This window comes from Ctenopharyngodon idella, chromosome 4 (assembly GCF_019924925.1).
Source record: "Ctenopharyngodon idella isolate HZGC_01 chromosome 4, HZGC01, whole genome shotgun sequence".
Classification (NCBI taxonomy): Eukaryota; Metazoa; Chordata; class Actinopteri; order Cypriniformes; family Xenocyprididae; genus Ctenopharyngodon; species Ctenopharyngodon idella.
Window position 1 is genome coordinate 20914064 of NC_067223.1, and position 16976 is coordinate 20931039.

The window sequence follows — 16976 nt, forward strand, 5'->3', positions numbered from 1 at the left end:
TGTTTTTGTTAGTAAAGCTTATTCACACATGAGTAACAGAAAAGGTTCGTCTCATTCTCAGTCAATTGAACCAAATGTAAACAAACAAACGCTACATGACAACTGCTGATGTTTATCTGTGTAATGTATTAAATGATTAATAATTTACTTAAGATTTAATAATACAAAATATAATTAAATGTAGAGTTTGTATAATTAGTGTTCTTTTATTGATTTGTAATTCTAGTTTTCTAATGTTTTTAGTCTAATCAGATAATTTAAGTTCATTAACTCTGACTCTGACTCTCTTCCCAGTGTGCAACTACTGAACTAGAGCTGATTGAGACACACAGAGATTTAGTGTGGATTTATTTTTCTTTCTGGTAATTATTCTCATCTTAATCAGGACAAACACACAGAAAAACTCCTGGTGAAGCGACTGAGATCCACGTGACACACTATTATAAAGATGGCATTTATTAAGGAGAAGAATGAAGACATGAGGATTGAAGAAACAGTCAGTGTGAAACAAGAAGAAACTGAGGAACAAACAGGTTTGTTTCATTCTCAAAGCTGAAATCAGTCATTTGATCCTTATTAAAATGTCCAGCTCTACAGAAATGAATGATGTTTTTGAATAATGTCATATTAAAGTGGTTTTATTTATTCGGGTGACTTCGTGTGAACAGACATGTTGAGATCACATGACCAGACAAATACTAATGCTGCCCTCAACCTGAGAAGATCCCACTTCCATCCGTTATTATGACGCGTTAAATTAGGAAAAATAATACAGAAGTAGCCTTTTACAATTTCTTGTGACATTAAACCCAAAAATCAACTTCTGATTGGAAAACAATAAAAACCATTAATTTATATCAATTATACAACAGTATCTAACAAAATCTGGAGAAAAGTTAGTGAGGGAAGAGTCTTAAAATGTGTGTAAAAATGAGTCCTTGACGTGGGAGAGTGACCGCTAGTATTTACTCCTGTGCAGTAGCAGAATCTTTGAAGCACTGTTTCATGAGTAAAATTTTTAAATATGCCTTTTAGACGATCGAAGATTAGTTTTAAGGGATAAAATTGACTACAGGAGGACTTTAAGACACCTAAATTTGCTTTAAAAAGCTTGCAGAAAATATATATATTTTTTTGTAAATCACCTTCAATCTGATAGTTTACTGCAGGACATAGCAAGTGCTGACAAAATAAATACGTTAAACAAGATATATGATGTATACTTAACTTGATGAAAGGCATGCAATTAATTGTGATTTAAACATTTTAATCTATTGATAGCCCTAGTAAGAATATTTGGATCAAGTAAATGATTTAAGGGATTCCTGATGGAATCTGTCTTAAACGTCCTGCCAACACTCGTCCAGTGTAGTTTAGTGAGAGCGTCAATATCAGTGGTCTCAATCTCCGCTACTGGAGGGCCACGGTCCTGCAGATTTTAGCTCCATCCACCTTTAACTCACCTGCCTGGAAGTTTCTAGTAACCGTGGAGAACTTGATTAGCTGGATCAGGTGTATTTAAATAGGGTTGGAGCTAAACTCTGCAGGACAGTGGCCCTCCAGGAGATGAGTTTGAGACCACTGGTCTATAGTAGGATAATACTCCCTTGGCCATAGACAGTAAAATCCTAATACTTATGCAACACCTTGTACGAGCATGTAGCTGTGATCAGCATGATTAGGGACTCCATTTAGGTGCAAACCAATGAACAACCTAAAGTGTGATACAAACAAAGTAGTAACTACACTAAACACTTTAACTTTTCTAACTTAATACACAAGCATACAGTTTGAGTTTGATGTAGCAAGAAGGTTTAGACTGAAGCAGGGCAAAGAATAAAAGAATTAAGTTATGCTAGTATTTGATATTCATATATATACACACACCTTAGGAGGTGAGTGAGCGAATAAGGAGTTGTATTTTCAGAAGGAAAGTTTGCGTTCCTTTTGTCTTTTAGTGGGTGTTTTGCATAAATTTGATTGGGTGTTGAGGGAAGAACTTTTTCTTTTAATAGTAATATGTAACCAAGTTAGCAAAATATAATGTAAACAAACATACAGAAAATTAAAATTGCAGCTCATAGAGACTAAACATGATATACATGTAATCTTTGTTAACTACGGTAAGCAATTCAAACAGTTGTCCTCTACAAGGATCTGTCTGTGGCTGTCTTCAGGAGGGTCGGCATGGTCATGTCTGTCCATTCTTTGATGTTATCAGTCCAGCTTTTCCTCTGTCGGCCTCGTCTGTGACTGCCTTCCACAGTTCCTTGCAGGATGGTCTTGGACAGGCTGTCGTGTCTGGTAACGTGGCTGAACCATGCCAGTTTCTGCCTTTTGACTGTAGCCAGGAGTGGTTCTTGAGGACCCACGAGTTGACCATACTTCGCACGTATTCATTGGTCTTATGGTCTTTGTAGATGATGCAGAGCAATTTCCTCAGGCTTTTGGTCTCAAAAGTCTGGATTTGTCTTTCAGTCTTTGTCAACAGTGTCCGTGTCTCGCATCCGTAGAGAAAAATGGAGACGACAAGTGATTTAAAAAGTTGTACTTGTTGCACAAGCTGATGTCGCTCATCCACATTCTTGTTGAGTCTGGCCATGGCAGCTGTAGCTGTGGCGAGCCGAATACGAATCTCTTGTGAACAGGTACCATCCTTTGACAGGGTCACCCCCAAATATTTGAAGTTTATGACTTCTTCTAGCTGTTTCCCATTCATTGTGATGTTGGCCCTTGTATCAGTTGTATTATTCACCGTAACTTTTTACTTCTCTGTGCTGACCTCCATGCCATACGCACCTGCCCTGTGCACAAGCTTGTCTGTTAGGTCTTATAGTTCTGTGTTGTTGCCACCTATGGCCAGGTACACACTGCAGCTAAATTCGGTTGTCAGTTCACCTTTTAGTCCTTAATCGAGCTTAAACAACAAGCCCAAAACACTTATAATGGGTGACTATGGCAACACAGAAAGAGTGCCACGCGCTGTGTGAAACTGGCTATTGTAACCTTCACATACAAGATTGGAGGGTTTAACTCAAGAGGTCAAAGTAAACAATTCACCAGGCAGACTTTCAGTGAAGCAAAACTTAACATTCTTTATACTTCATAAGGTATAGGAGAGGGGAATATGGAGAAAACTGTAACTCAGGTATTTCTTCTTTCTCAAGTTGCTTCTTGTGGCATCAAATTACATCTGGAGGGAAGGCAGAAGAGATTAATGATTAGTCAAGGTGGTTCAGACTACTCACATCCTTCACTAGGCCTCTACCCTCATGAGCTTGTCTCGGTTAGGACTGGTCCAATGCCTGGGCTGTGGAACATTCAGCACTCTGTGTCTGCTCACCTCCCCTGCTTCTGCTCTACTGTGGCTTCTTTGTTCTCTTCTATGTGGCTGCTGATTGGGCCCAACAGCCTGCAGTTGAGGCTCCCTGTCAGAGGGGAAACTGTGCACACCTGTGTTGGAGGAGCTATCCCTGGTCCTGAACATCACTGGGTAGCTCTGATGGTGCTTTCCATGGTCCTGAAGGTGACCTGCTTCCTTCTGGCCATCACACTATACAAGCATAAACTCCATAAACTCTGAGAGTTGTGTTCCGTACACACATGTAATGATAATTTAGGGGATTCACTCCCGCATTTAAATGCGGTTGTCACTCCTGAAACTTACAGTGTGTACGTGGCCCATGAGATCTATGTTTGTATTGATGTATGATGTTCCTGGAGTGTTTCTTGGATAATTCTCTCCAAGAATAGGTTGAACAGCATAGGTGAGAGGATGCACCATTGCCTTACATCAACTTTTGTTAGGAAGGGCTGTCCTATCTTGTTTAGTAGGACAGTGCTGTTGGAATGCTCATAAAGGCCCTGAATGACCTGGACTAATCCTTCATCTATGTTAAAAGGTTATGGTTTATCCTAAGAGACTATCGTGCCACACTCTCTCAAACGTCTTTTTAAAGTCTATGAAGTTGTGGAACAGGTCTCTTTGGTGTTGGAGGTGTTTCTCAATGAGGACTCTGCAGTTGAAGATGTCCTCCACTGTGTTCCGTCTTGCTTTGAACCCAGCTTGTTCTTCAGACAAAAGTTCCTCTGATTTGTCCTTTAGTCTGTTGAGGATGACACGGTGCATTACTTTGCTTGGATGGCTAATCAGGCTAATGGTCCGATGGTTCTGGCACTGTGTGTTGTTTCCATTTTTTGGTAACTGTATAACCAGTGACTGTGTCCATATCATTGGCCATTTCTTCTGCTGCCATATCATTTGACAGAGTCTGGTCAGAGCTTTAGCTGTTTGTTCTCCTCCACTTTTCACAAGTTCTGCAGGGACGCTGTCAACTCTGGGAGACTTGCCTGGCTTGAGTCATCTCATTGCTTCCTCAACCTCATCCCTCAATACTGGTGGACTTTCAGCCACGTCACTAGTGCAGGTCCAGTGGTCTTGCAGCATGGAGGTGTCTGGGTTCAGCGAGAAGTTGTATAGCTCATCACAGTATTCCGTCCACCTCTTTATGACATCGTCTCTATCTGTCAGGAGCTTGCCATTCTTGTCTTCTATTACAGAACCTCTGGGCCGGCCGTTCTTGGAGAGGACATTTACTGTAGGCCTGCTTACTGTTACCTGATTCCATGCCCCCGTCGATGGCATCAAATTGCTGTTCTATCCACTCTTCCTCTTCCTGACTTTTCTGGTGGCAGACTTGTACTTCATCCTGTTCTCGTCACTCGAATGCTTCTTTCTTCTCAGCTCTCTTCTCTTGTCACAGAGCTCCAAGACCTTCATCTGTGACCCATGATTGAATTTTCTTGCGTTGCCTGCCCAGAACCTCTTGAGCTGTGGTGTATAGCACATCACTGATGGAGCTTGCAAGTGTGTCTACATCACTGTCCAGTAAGTTAAGGGCTGCAAACTTTCCTCCGACTAAGGCCTGGAAGATTTCTGCGACATCTGGGTCTTTAAGCTTTTCAAGGTTGAAGTGAATGCGAGGATTTTTGGAGCGTCATTTGGAGTTCAGCTTCAGGCTGAATGTCATCATGACAAGGTCATGGTCACTGCCTATGTCAGCCACCGGAAAAGTCCTTGTGCGGGCCTTGTTGATGCTAGACTTGAAGTGTTGGGGTGCAAGATTTGGTTGTGGATCTGCCCATTTGGTGAGTGCCATGTTACAGTTCTGGACAGCTTGTTGGGGAGTGTTGGCCAGGGTGAGTTGATGGCTTCTGGCAAACTCCAGAAATCTCATGCCACAGTCTTTAGTTTCTCCGAGGCCGAATCGCCCTACTGTGCCTGACCAGCTCTCATATGCTTCTGGGCCAACCTTTGCATTCCAGTCACCTTTGCATCAGCATTATCTTTTTTGGGGACTTTCGCTACCACAGACTCAAGCTGTTCATAAAACTTTTCAATTTCTCATCTGTGTAGTCAGAGGTTGGGGCATAGACTTGTACGATGGTCATGTTGTGTGGTTTGACAGAGATCCTGATGGATATGATCCTGCTGGAAATGGGTGTGCAGCTGATGATGCTGCCCTTGATGTCTTTTCTTACAAGGAAGGCCACTACATGTTGGTGTTTCTTCTGTTGGTGTTTTTCCTCCAGTAGCTAACTTGGCACGCCCACCTTGAAGGGAGTCAGTGGGATGCATGGTCGTTGGTAATCCGGTCCTCGACCAATCTGTCATGGCATTCTTTTTCTTCTGCTTCATCATGTCCTTTCAGTGGGCTAAGGGAACTCGGTGGCGCCCATCTCCTCTCAGAGTGCTTTGGACGCAGTTTAATGTCTTGCCGGGGACGTCAATGTAATCCCCAAACTGTAACCCCAAACTGGTTTAGCAATCCTAAAACATTATTTCAAAAGAGTGTGAATTAATTCATATACAAAAACAATACAAAAAGAAAATCTAGAGATGGGAAACTTGAATACGTTTATCCAAGTTTATTTTATTGCAACTTTCTAAAATTCCTTTCGGTCATAAAATAGTCTGATCTTGCTAATGTGTTTTCGCTGCTATGGTAACCGGTTTGGGGATTACGGAGTTGAAGAAATCTAACCATGAAGAACTCTAACTCTGACCGTGTTTGACCTCAAGTCTGGTTTGTTTGACTAGTGTGGTCGCTTCGTATCATTCCTCGGCACATTTTGCTCAACCATCCACACTGCAATCAAGTGAAAATCGCTGCACGGCATGAATGATAAATCTATTAGGCAGTCTGTTAGCGAAAGTGCGTTTTTCCTGTTTTCTTCAAAACAAAAAGTTGCATTGTAAATAACTTAAGCATGCTCCAAAGCGTTAAGTGCAATGTGAGTGCGGGCCAGCGGGGGTGTGAGAACAATCTCGTCAGGGTACAGTACAAGGAAACCATGCCTAATGTGAATACACCCTTAATGTCTGTTGCTTTGTGCCATTTAAACTGGGGATAACTTTTATTTGCATTTTTTGCCTTAGGCCTCATGGTGCTGGGTCAAGATCTGAATGACATGAAAGAGAAAGATCTGTATGAGAAACAGCAGAATTTCATAACTGAAGAAAAATCTTTTAGTTGCTCACAGACTGAAAAGACTTCCTCACAAAAAAGAGCTCAAAAGACAGAAACTAGCAGTCATTTCCTCTGCAAACAGTGTGGAAAGTGTTTCAGTCAGCAAAAAAACCTTGAAGTCCACATCGGAGTTCACAACGGAGAGGGCCTTTATGCCTGCCCACGGTGTGGAATAAATTTCACTCGAAAAGGAAACTTAAAAAGGCACATGGGAATTCACACTAGAGAGAAGTCTTACACCTGCCAACAGTGTGGGAAAGTTTTTAGCCTAAAAAGAAGTCTTAATTGCCACATGAACGTTCATACTGGAGAGAAGCATTTCAGCTGCCAACAGTGTGGAAAAAGTTTCAACCAAAAAGGACGACTTAATTACCACATGAAAATTCACACTGAAGAGATGCCTTTCACCTGCCCTCAGTGTGGAAAAAGTTTCAAACTAAAAGGAACCCTTAAAGACCACTTGAGAATTCACACAGGAGAGCTCCCTTTCTCCTGCCAACAATGTGGAAAAAGTTTCAAACTAAAAGCGCACCTTAAAGACCATATGAGAATTCACACAGGAGAGAAACCCTACACGTGCCCTCAGTGTGGAAAGAGTTTCAGTCGCAAAGGACAATTTAAAGACCACATAAGAATTCACACTGGAGAGAAGCCTTTCACCTGCCAACAATGTGGAAAAAGTTTCAACCAAAAAGCAATCCTTAACACACACATGAGAATTCACACTGGAGAGAAGCCTTACACCTGCCCTCAGTGTGGAAGGAGTTTCAGACTAAAAGGACACCTTAAAGACCACATGAGAATTCACACAAAAAGTTTCAACCAATCAGGAACCCTTAACATGCACATGGGAATTCACACTGGGGAGAATCCGTTCATATGTGATCTATGTGGAAAGAGTTTTAAATATAAAGGAACCTTAAAGTACCACGTGAGCCTTCACTCAAGGTTCACATAAGAGTTTTTGTTATAGAGAGGTCTTGTACCAGCCCTGATATACTCACTGCAAAGTTCTTTTCCAGTCTTTGCTTAGTAGCAGCGGACTTAAGTGAACATCTCATGTGGCATTTAAATGAATGTGTAAATATGTGCTGTGCATTTTTCCTTTCGGTAACAAAATAAATGCGAGGAAAAAGTGCAGTTGTGAAAGCTTCAGATCATAGTGATGTGGATGTTTGCACCAGATCTGCAGTTCAGCTCCCCAGTCACGTCACACACACAATTATACAGATTGCTTTAAATCAAGCAGCTTTACAGTATTAAACATGGAAAAAACAGAGATAGTGTCACTTTAAATAGAATTACAACTTCAATTCCTACTAAGAAGCAGCCCTCATTAAAGAAGGTGGAGCCTCAGAATGGAACATGTAAATGTTTTTCATATTAATTTTTTTCTATTCATCAATAAAATAAAAATTAATCACAGATAATAAAAAGGTAAAAACAACGTAAGGTTTGGGGGAAAGAAAAAAAACGATGGTTATTCTGAAGAGGAACTAAAATGAAAGTGCACAGTAATTAATATAATATTATTAGAGATGCACCGATACCACTTTTTCCAGAACTATTCTGATACTGATACTTTGATATTTGGTACTCATCGATACGATACCTGTATTATCATTGCATTTGTAATTTTTAAATATATTAGATGGAGAAACCAAAATAATATGAATCCTATTCATTGGTTTAATTTGTTTAGCAAATATGCATTTCCTTCAGTTATTTTCATGCTTAATTATGCCTTATAAATGTATTGTACAAGCTTCTGTTACTTTCTGTTCTGTTCATTTTCTCTTTCATTTAAAGGGTTAGTTCACCCAAAAATGAAAATAATGTCATTTATTACTCACACTCATGTAGTTCTACACTTGTAAGACCTTCTTCATCAACACAATTTAAGATATTTTTTGATAAAATCCGATTGCTCAGTGAGGCCTCCATAGACAGCAAGTTAATTTACACTTTCAAACGCCCAGAGAGGTACTAAAACATATTTCAAACAGTTCATGTGAGTATAGTGGTTCTACCTTGATATTATAAAGCGACGAGAATACTTTTTGTTTTGGTACCTTTCTGGGTATTTGAAAGTGTCGATGATCTTGCTATCTATGGAGGCCCCACTGAGTCATCGGATTTCATTAAAAATATCTTAATTTGTGTTCCGAAGATGAACGAAGGTCTTACGGGTGTGGATGACATAAGGGTGAGTAATGACATTGTTTTCATGTTTAGGTGAACTAACCCTTTAACTCTTTTCCTGCCTTTGACAGAAATTTTTTATTGTTTATGAGAAAACGCTTCCCCGCCATTGATGGAAAGTTTTGGCTTTCTGTGTTTTCACTGTTATACGCTAGGGGGTACTATTGCGCATCTTCTGAAAGAGTACTGAATCTCCTGATCAAAACACAGGTGAAGAAGCAGAAACAAGCGATAACCTATGTAAGCATACGCATATGTAAAATACATGATCATCAAGATTAAACGGCATATAAATCAAAACTGCCTAATGTTACTGAATGAAATGTCGACCCAGGATGAGCTATAGGACTGTGAAACTTTGGGGGTCTTGATGGACCTGCATTATTTAGAAACTTAACACCATTCTCTCTCAATAAGTGGAGTAACAATTGAAGAAACCAAGCTATGACTTTAATCTAGTGAATCATAAACTTTTTTTTGCTGTATGAAGGAATAACTGCTCATATAAAAGAACATTATTAGTAAGATCAAAGACTAATCATATGTTCATTTCTATCCAATCCTTTGTTACTCTTCAGTATGTACCCGTTATTGTGGGGAGTAAAATTATGTTTGTAAATCAATGTCCAACCTTAATTAATGGAAATCTTAGAGCTTAATAGGGAACTTGTTTATATTATAGTCACATTTTTTTTTTTTAAGATAATCAAAGGAAACGTAAGCTAAAGTTAATTAACAATTTAGAATAAATTATTTTAACCATTTTAATTTAAGTACTCCATTCAGAATTTAATTATATTAAATACCAAATACATTACCAAATTTAATTTTATTGCCCCGATATTCTGTGGAGAAATTGAGATGGAATAAATACATATTTCTATTAGTTAGATCTCTCTGCAATTACACATTTAATTTTGATCTACAAATTCTTTTAATGAGTTTAAAATATTTTAAAGTTCTTTACAATCCTTTGTAATATGAAGACCAAGAATTTTGACTTTATCCTTGACTGAGAATATCAGTGCTTTGTAGATTATTGAACTGAGAGCAGTTCACACTTGCTTACATTTAGATATAAGCCAGAAGCTCTTGAAAAACGGTATGGTATCGATAACTTTTGGAATCTCTGATTCATCCCATAAATCAACAATATGAATGTTTTTCTGTTTGAAGATTTCTATTAGTTTTAGCGTTCGTCCGGGACTTTTATTTTGGTGTGGCTGTGTGACGTCAAAAAACTGCGTCGCGCTGCTGCTGCATCTGATGTGATTCGACTGAAGAAAGGTTTGTGTTTGTAGTCATTCAAAGTGTTTAAATTGAGACAGTTTGCAGACAACTGTGAATTTGTGTATATAATAACAAGATTAAACAGTAAATCGTATTCACACATGAGTAACAGAAAAGGTTCGTCTCATTTAGTGAATCAGATTTCGGAGCTTTTCGAAACTCCGAGTCAATTGAACCAAATGTAAACAAACAGACATGTGAAATGAATAATATAACTAATTAACTGCTGATGTTAATCTGTGTAATCTAATAAATGTAGACTACAGAAAATGTAATAAATCATAATATGATTAAATATAGAGTTTGTATAATTTGTTCCTTTATTGATTTGCAATTCTAGTTTTCTAATGTTTTTAGTCTAATCAGATGATTAAAGTCCATTAACTCTCACTCTGACTCTCTTACCAGTGTGCTCAACTACTGAACTAGAGCTAATTGAGACACACAGAGATTTAGTGTGGATTTATTTTTCTTTCTGTTAATTAAACAGGACAAACACACAGAAAAACTCCTGATGAAGCGACTGAGATCCACATGACACACTATTATAAAGATGACATTTAATAAAGAGAAAAATGAAGACATGAAGATTGAAGAAACATTCAGTGTGAAACAAGAAGAAATTGAGACACAAACAGGTTGGTTTCACTCTCTTAAACTGAACTCAGTCATAAACTCGCGCATTAATCATTCGCTTTAGTTGAAACATGAGGCCATTTTATTGGGATATTTCGTCCCTGCGTTTTAATTCCACTGTAGCTAATTTGTGGCTACCTTTTAGCCTATTTTTTTTTTTTCATTTCTTTGTTTTTCAAATCATAAGAATGAATTAATAGCCTACAATGAATAAAATCTGAGACTTTGCTTCATATCAAAAGTAACAAAGCACAAAGATAATTGCGATTTATTGGATGGGAGGTGCAGTACATATTCTGCTCATTCATAAACTGAAAACAGACTAATCGATTCTTGGGATTTAGGAATCGATATCGGTTCGTAAAAATGAGAATCGATTAAAATCCGGAAATCGATATTTTTTACCCAGCCCTATTGAACAGCCAATGTCCAGTGTGGATTTTGAGTAGGGAAAAGTTCTCTTTGTCTGGTCTTGCGGCTCAATTTGCATAATTTATGATGGTTTCAGAATTGGTAACTTTTACTCCAAAAGACCTTAGAAATAGACTAATGCATGGTATCGTAACAGAACACACATAGTTAATTAAAGCATCCTGAGAGGATTCATTTAAGACTAAACATGACAGTGTGAAAAAGACATAAAGACAGAGATACAGTCTTGCACTCGCATCTAAATGTTTGGGGGTACAACTCACACAAGTATCGTCATAACTAAACTTATATAGTATGGATACATGCATGCACACTTGAATACAACAACGGGTACACTTTGGCATAGTCATATTTTGAGGCTACATGTAAATACAGTCTCCATGTGTGTGTGTGTCTGTATGTGTGTGTGTGTGATGTGTATTGGGGTTTTGGTCAGTATCTGTGGGCACATGGCCATTAACCCAACATGGGGTGAACAAGGGTGCCTCTTTTGAAGTCCCCGGAGCTGGTGAGGATGTCTTCTGCTTAGCTTCAATGAGGCAACAAAGATGCCAATGGGGCAATCTGACCCAGACTTGTCGGAGCCATGGTCTGTGAGTTATACGAAGGAGGTCAAACGTTAAAAAGCTTTCTTTAATTTAAAGTTGTGTTGATGAACCTGATCCTGCGCAGACGCTACAACAGTAAATTGCAAACGACTTTTCTCCAGTGTTCTGACGTATTTCCTGGTGAAACTGAATATTGAATAGAGGGCAGGGTTTTACTTTAGCGCTCCTTCTCTCCATCTCTGGCTCATAGACTAACGGTTGAAGGGGAGTGGTTTAAACGTTTTCAACACAAGCCGTCAAACTGACGTCATCAGAGAAGGAACACAATTTCAGACCGGAAGTAACTTTTCAGATTTTGATTAAAGATTACCACGACAACATTTTTTTTTTCTGTATATTGACTTGCAAAAATTAATTGTTCACCACAAGACTAGTAATATGTGCTAACAAAGTAAATGGGTCAATTTTGATTTCATGATGACTTTAAGCATCACAATTTTTGGTAACGTATTACAATAAGGTTCATTAGTTAAATATTAGTTAATGTAACTAACATGAACTAACCGTGAGCAATACTTTTGTTACTGTATTAACTAATCTTCATTAATGTTAGTTAATGAAAATACAGTTGTTCATTGTTTGTTCATGTTAGTTCCCAGTTCCTACGCCCCATGACTCTTGGCACGGATTATGGGTGTAACTTCCGTTAAGCTGAAAATTATCAGTGAAAGCCTCGCTCTATGAATGCAATAATACTTTTTTTTTTTTAACTGGGTACTATGAGATGTAGCATCTGGACCAATCAGACATGCACAAATTCCCCCTTTGAAGTTCAACTTAATTTTATTTAATTTTATTTTCTATATAGCGCCAGATCACAACAGAAGTCATTTAAGGTTACCTTTCCTATAGAACAGGTCTATACCTTTTTCTTTCATTAAACAAACTAAATAGCCTCTATCGCAGATGCCCACGCACTCACACGCAGTTCGACAGTTTCTGTCGATGGATACGCATTCTGGCTTCCCCTAAACTTGGTTCAATGCGAGTGCCAAGTGCTCTATATGAGCAGTCATTTTACGGCATCATCACCGGATGTTGATTGGGCGCGAGCGCAGGTGAGACCTGAACAGCACACATTGCTATCTGTGTTTAACCCTCTGGTCCTCTTCGTTAGGAGTCACACTTGGCTTCTTCGTGTTCAAAAATGACCGAAGCTTTAAAATGTAACTCCCAATGTAACTGAAGATAGGTTAGTGCCATCTGGTGGGAGTAAAATAAAAGGAACTTTTGTAATGCCATGTTGTAACCACTAGATTCCTATATAGTTCTATATAAAGTGGCTTATAAATGTAAGAACAAATCAGCTCAAATGAAATAATTAATTTATAGGGAATTATAAAGAGTCATTTAGTTTACGACTGAGTAACTGAATCGTCCAGTGTTCATTTGCTCAGGCAGTAATAAGCTCTTGTAGCAGATATGAATATTCAACTATCGTGAAAACACTAATTAGTAGCTCGGTAACAAGATTGACAGTTTAAGACATTAAATTTACAAGCACAAACACAAGACACTTTCTTTTAAAATCTACAGGAGACTTTATTGATTATTCTAACACAAACTAATCTAACACAAAACCCGCACTCACACACACAAACATTCATACACGTTGCAGAAAGAAAGGAAATGAGAATGAGTTTTAAGAGATGTAATGAAATGAGCATTTTCTAGCAAAGTATGCACTTCAAAAGACCTGACCTGAACAAACCATGAATCATTAATTTAGTGCACCAGTTCAGCTTTAGAATCTGGAGGTACTTGCTTGTCGACTTTAAAATGGGGATCTCCTTGTCGGTGTCCTTGGCTTGGAGAGAAGGGTTTTTCTGAATCAATGATTTGTTGCAGGATCTTTCAGGTCCAGATTGTGGTTAGGTAACATCCTGGCTGATATGGACTCCCAGGTATTTGAAACTCTGCACCACCTTCACTCTCTCACCATTGATGTCTATGGGGCAATGGGCAGAGGGTTTCAGCCCTCTGAAGTCCAGGATCTTCTCCGTCATCTTTGTTGCATTGAGGATCAAGTTGTTATTTCGGCTCCAGCTCTCTTAGTTCTTGACCTCTGCTCTGTAGGCTGATTCGTTGTTTTTGGTTATTCTGCCTACAACGATTGTGTCGTCTGCAAACTTGATGATGGTGTTCGTCTCATAAGAGGATTTGAAGTCGTGCGTGTTAAAATTGCAGATCATAGATACTAAACATGCTATACATGTGATCTTTGTTAACTACAGTGAGCAATTCTAAAACACTGTTTCAAAAGAGTGTGAATTGATTCATAGGCAAAAACAATAAAAAAGGAAAATCTAGAGATGGGAAACTTGGATACGTTTATCAATTTCTCAAGTGTATTTGTTTGAAAGTGAAGTGAGAGTGCAACTCTCTAAAATTCTTTTCGGTCACAAATTCCTTCGGTCTTATCTTGCTGATGTGTTTTTGCTGCTATAGTAACCAGTACCTGGTTTGGGGTTACAGTTTGGGGATTACGGAGTTGAAGAACTGTAAGTTTGTTTGTTGGGTAAGGCGTATTAGGGCTGGACGATTAATCAAATTCAGAACCTCTAACCAACGTAATTTTCCCATATCAGTTATTTAATCCTGTTAATACTTTCCCCTTAAAAACATACTACCACGTATGTTGTTGACTCTGCCCCGTTCAGTCAGCGGCATGGAAGCAACAAGGAGGCGAACTCAAAAGCTGAGTCAGCACACACAGACAGTGTGCGAGCGGCGAGCCCCGAAGTGAAATCACTTTCACTTGCATCTTCACTAAACTTTGTCAACTGTATGTGTTTTAAGGCTTGCCATTTTGGACAATTAAGCCATTTTAGACCATTGGATGTGTATCATTATATTGAGCTACTGCGCTGATGCATTGTGGTACACTAACACTCATACAGATAGTAGCTACACAACACGTGAAGATCGCGTGCACAGATAGGAGTGCAGAAACTCGTCGATGCTGTCCTAAGATTTATCACTTAAGTAGCTTAGAAACTCAAAAGATATATATTTTTCTACTTTTGAAGTAACTACTTACAACCCACAGCTTCACAATTAATAGTGAGATGGTATGACTAATTCACAACCACTCTCAACCACTCTCTCATTAATGCATTCAAATAAATGTACTGGTACTGTGCTAATTTATCTGTATCTGATTTACAATGAGCAGAAATATCACAAGCCAAAAATAACAGTTCACTTTCACTAGTTATGTCGGAGCACTCTTTCATTAGGAAAAAATATCCCATATTTAATATTAAAGCATATTTACAGTACAAACATTGTCTGTGAACTATGAGGGCAAAAAATAAATAAAAATCGTTCATTATACAAGGAAACCATGCCTAGTGTGAATACACCCTTAATGTCTGTTGCTTTGTGCCATTCAAACTGGGGTTAATCTTTGTCTTTTTTGCCTTAGACCTGATGGCGCTGGAAGAGGACAGTCAAGATCTGAATGACATGAAAGAGAAAGATCTGAATGAGAAACAACATGATTTCATAACTGAAGAAAAATCTTTTAGTTGCTCACAGACTGAAAAGACTTCCTCACAAAAAAGAGAGACTAGAAGTCATTTCATCTGTAAACAGTGTGGTAAGAGTTTCAACCGAAAAGGAAACCTTAAAGTCCACATGAACGTTCACACTGGAGAGAGCCGTTATGCCTGCCAACAGTGTGGAATAAGTTTCACTCGAAAAGGAAACTTGAAAAGGCACATGGGAATTCACACTAGAGAGAAGTCTTACACCTGTCAACAGTGTGGGAAAGTTTTTAACCTAAAAAGAAGTCTTAACTGCCACATGAGCGTTCATACTGGAGAGAAGCATTTCACCTGCCCTCAGTGTGGAAAAAGTTTCAACCGAAAAGGAAGACTTAATTACCACATGAAAATTCACACTGAAGAGAAGCCTTTCACCTGCCCTCAGTGTGGAAAAAGTTTCAAACTAAAAGGACACCTTCAAGTCCACATGAGAATTCACACAGGAGAGCTCCCTTTCTCATGCCAACAATGTGGGAAAAGTTTCAAACTAAAAGCACACCTTAAAGACCATATGAGAATTCACACAGGAGAGAAACCCTACACGTGCCCTCAGTGTGGAAAGAGTTTCAGTCGCAAAGGACCCTTTAAAGACCACATAAGAATTCACACTGGAGAGAAACCTTTCACCTGCCAACAATGTGGGAAAAGTTTCAAGCAAAAAGCAATCCTTAACACACACATGAGAATTCACACTGGAGAGAAGCCTTACACCTGCCCTCAGTGTGGAAGGAGTTTCAAACTAAAAGGACACCTTAAAGACCACATGAGAATTCACACAGGAGAGAAACCCTACACGTGCCCTCAGTGTGGAAAGAGTTTCAGTCGCAAAGGTCCGTTTAAAGACCACATGAGAATTCACACTGGAGAGCTCCCTTTCTGCTGCCAACAATGTGGAAAATGTTTCAACCAATCAGGAACCCTTAACATGCACATGAGAATTCACACTGGAGAGAAGCCTTACACCTGCCCTCAGTGTGGAAGGAGTTTCAGACTAAAAGGCCACCTTAAAGGCCACATGAGAACTCACACAAAAAGTTTAAACCAATCAGGAACCCTTAACATGCACATGAGAATTCACACTGGGGAGAATCCGTTCATATGTGATCTATGTGGAAAGAGTTTTAAATATAAAGGAACCTTAAAGTACCACGTGAGCCTTCACTCAAGGTTCACATAAGAGTTTTTGTTATAGAGAGGTCTTGTACCAGCCCTGATATACTCACTGCAAAGTTCTTTTCCAGTCTTTGCTTTGTGCCAGCGGACTTAAGTGAATATCTCTTGTGGCATTTAAATGAATGTGTAAATATGTGCTGTGCATTTTCCTTTCAGTAACAAAATAAATGCGAGGAAAAAGTGCAGTTGTGAAAGCTTCAGATCATAGTGATGTGGATATGTTTGCACCAGATCTGCAATTCAGCTTCCCAGTCACAGTAGATTGTTTTAAATCAAGCAGCTTTACAGTATTAAACATGAAAAAGTGATTGTGTCACTTTCAATAGAATTACAACTTCAATTTCTACTATAGAGCAGCCCTCATTAAAGAAGATGAAGCCCCAGAGCACACCTACCTATTACATAATCACCACGGACCAATGGTAGGTCTACTGTTGTAGACTTGTATTTGGCTGAGCAGTCTATTGGGTGGCTCGCCAATGTATTTGATTTCTCTAATACATAAGTAAGCTTGACCAGAGTTCTTGTGGGGAGAAGAATTTATTGAAGGTAGTAGT

General features: G+C 38.9%; 1 protein-coding gene across 10 annotated transcripts in view; it reads left to right on the forward strand.

The window, feature by feature from the left end:
- LOC127510639 (gastrula zinc finger protein XlCGF8.2DB-like) overlaps positions 1-16619 on the forward strand; it is a 66641-nt gene extending 50022 nt beyond the window's left edge. For 2 of the 10 annotated variants that reach the window (XM_051890485.1, XM_051890484.1), the window contains exon 3: positions 15126-16619. In XM_051890485.1, the coding sequence (XP_051746445.1) occupies positions 15126-16423 (1298 nt within the window). In that variant the 3' untranslated portion in view covers positions 16424-16619. Of the gene's footprint in view, positions 1-294; positions 534-6439; positions 10020-10512; positions 10661-15125 lie in introns of those variants that run through there. The other 8 variants (XM_051890480.1, XM_051890483.1, XM_051890487.1 and 5 more) reach the window with 8 other exon arrangements.
- The last annotated feature ends 357 nt before the right edge of the window (positions 16620-16976 follow it).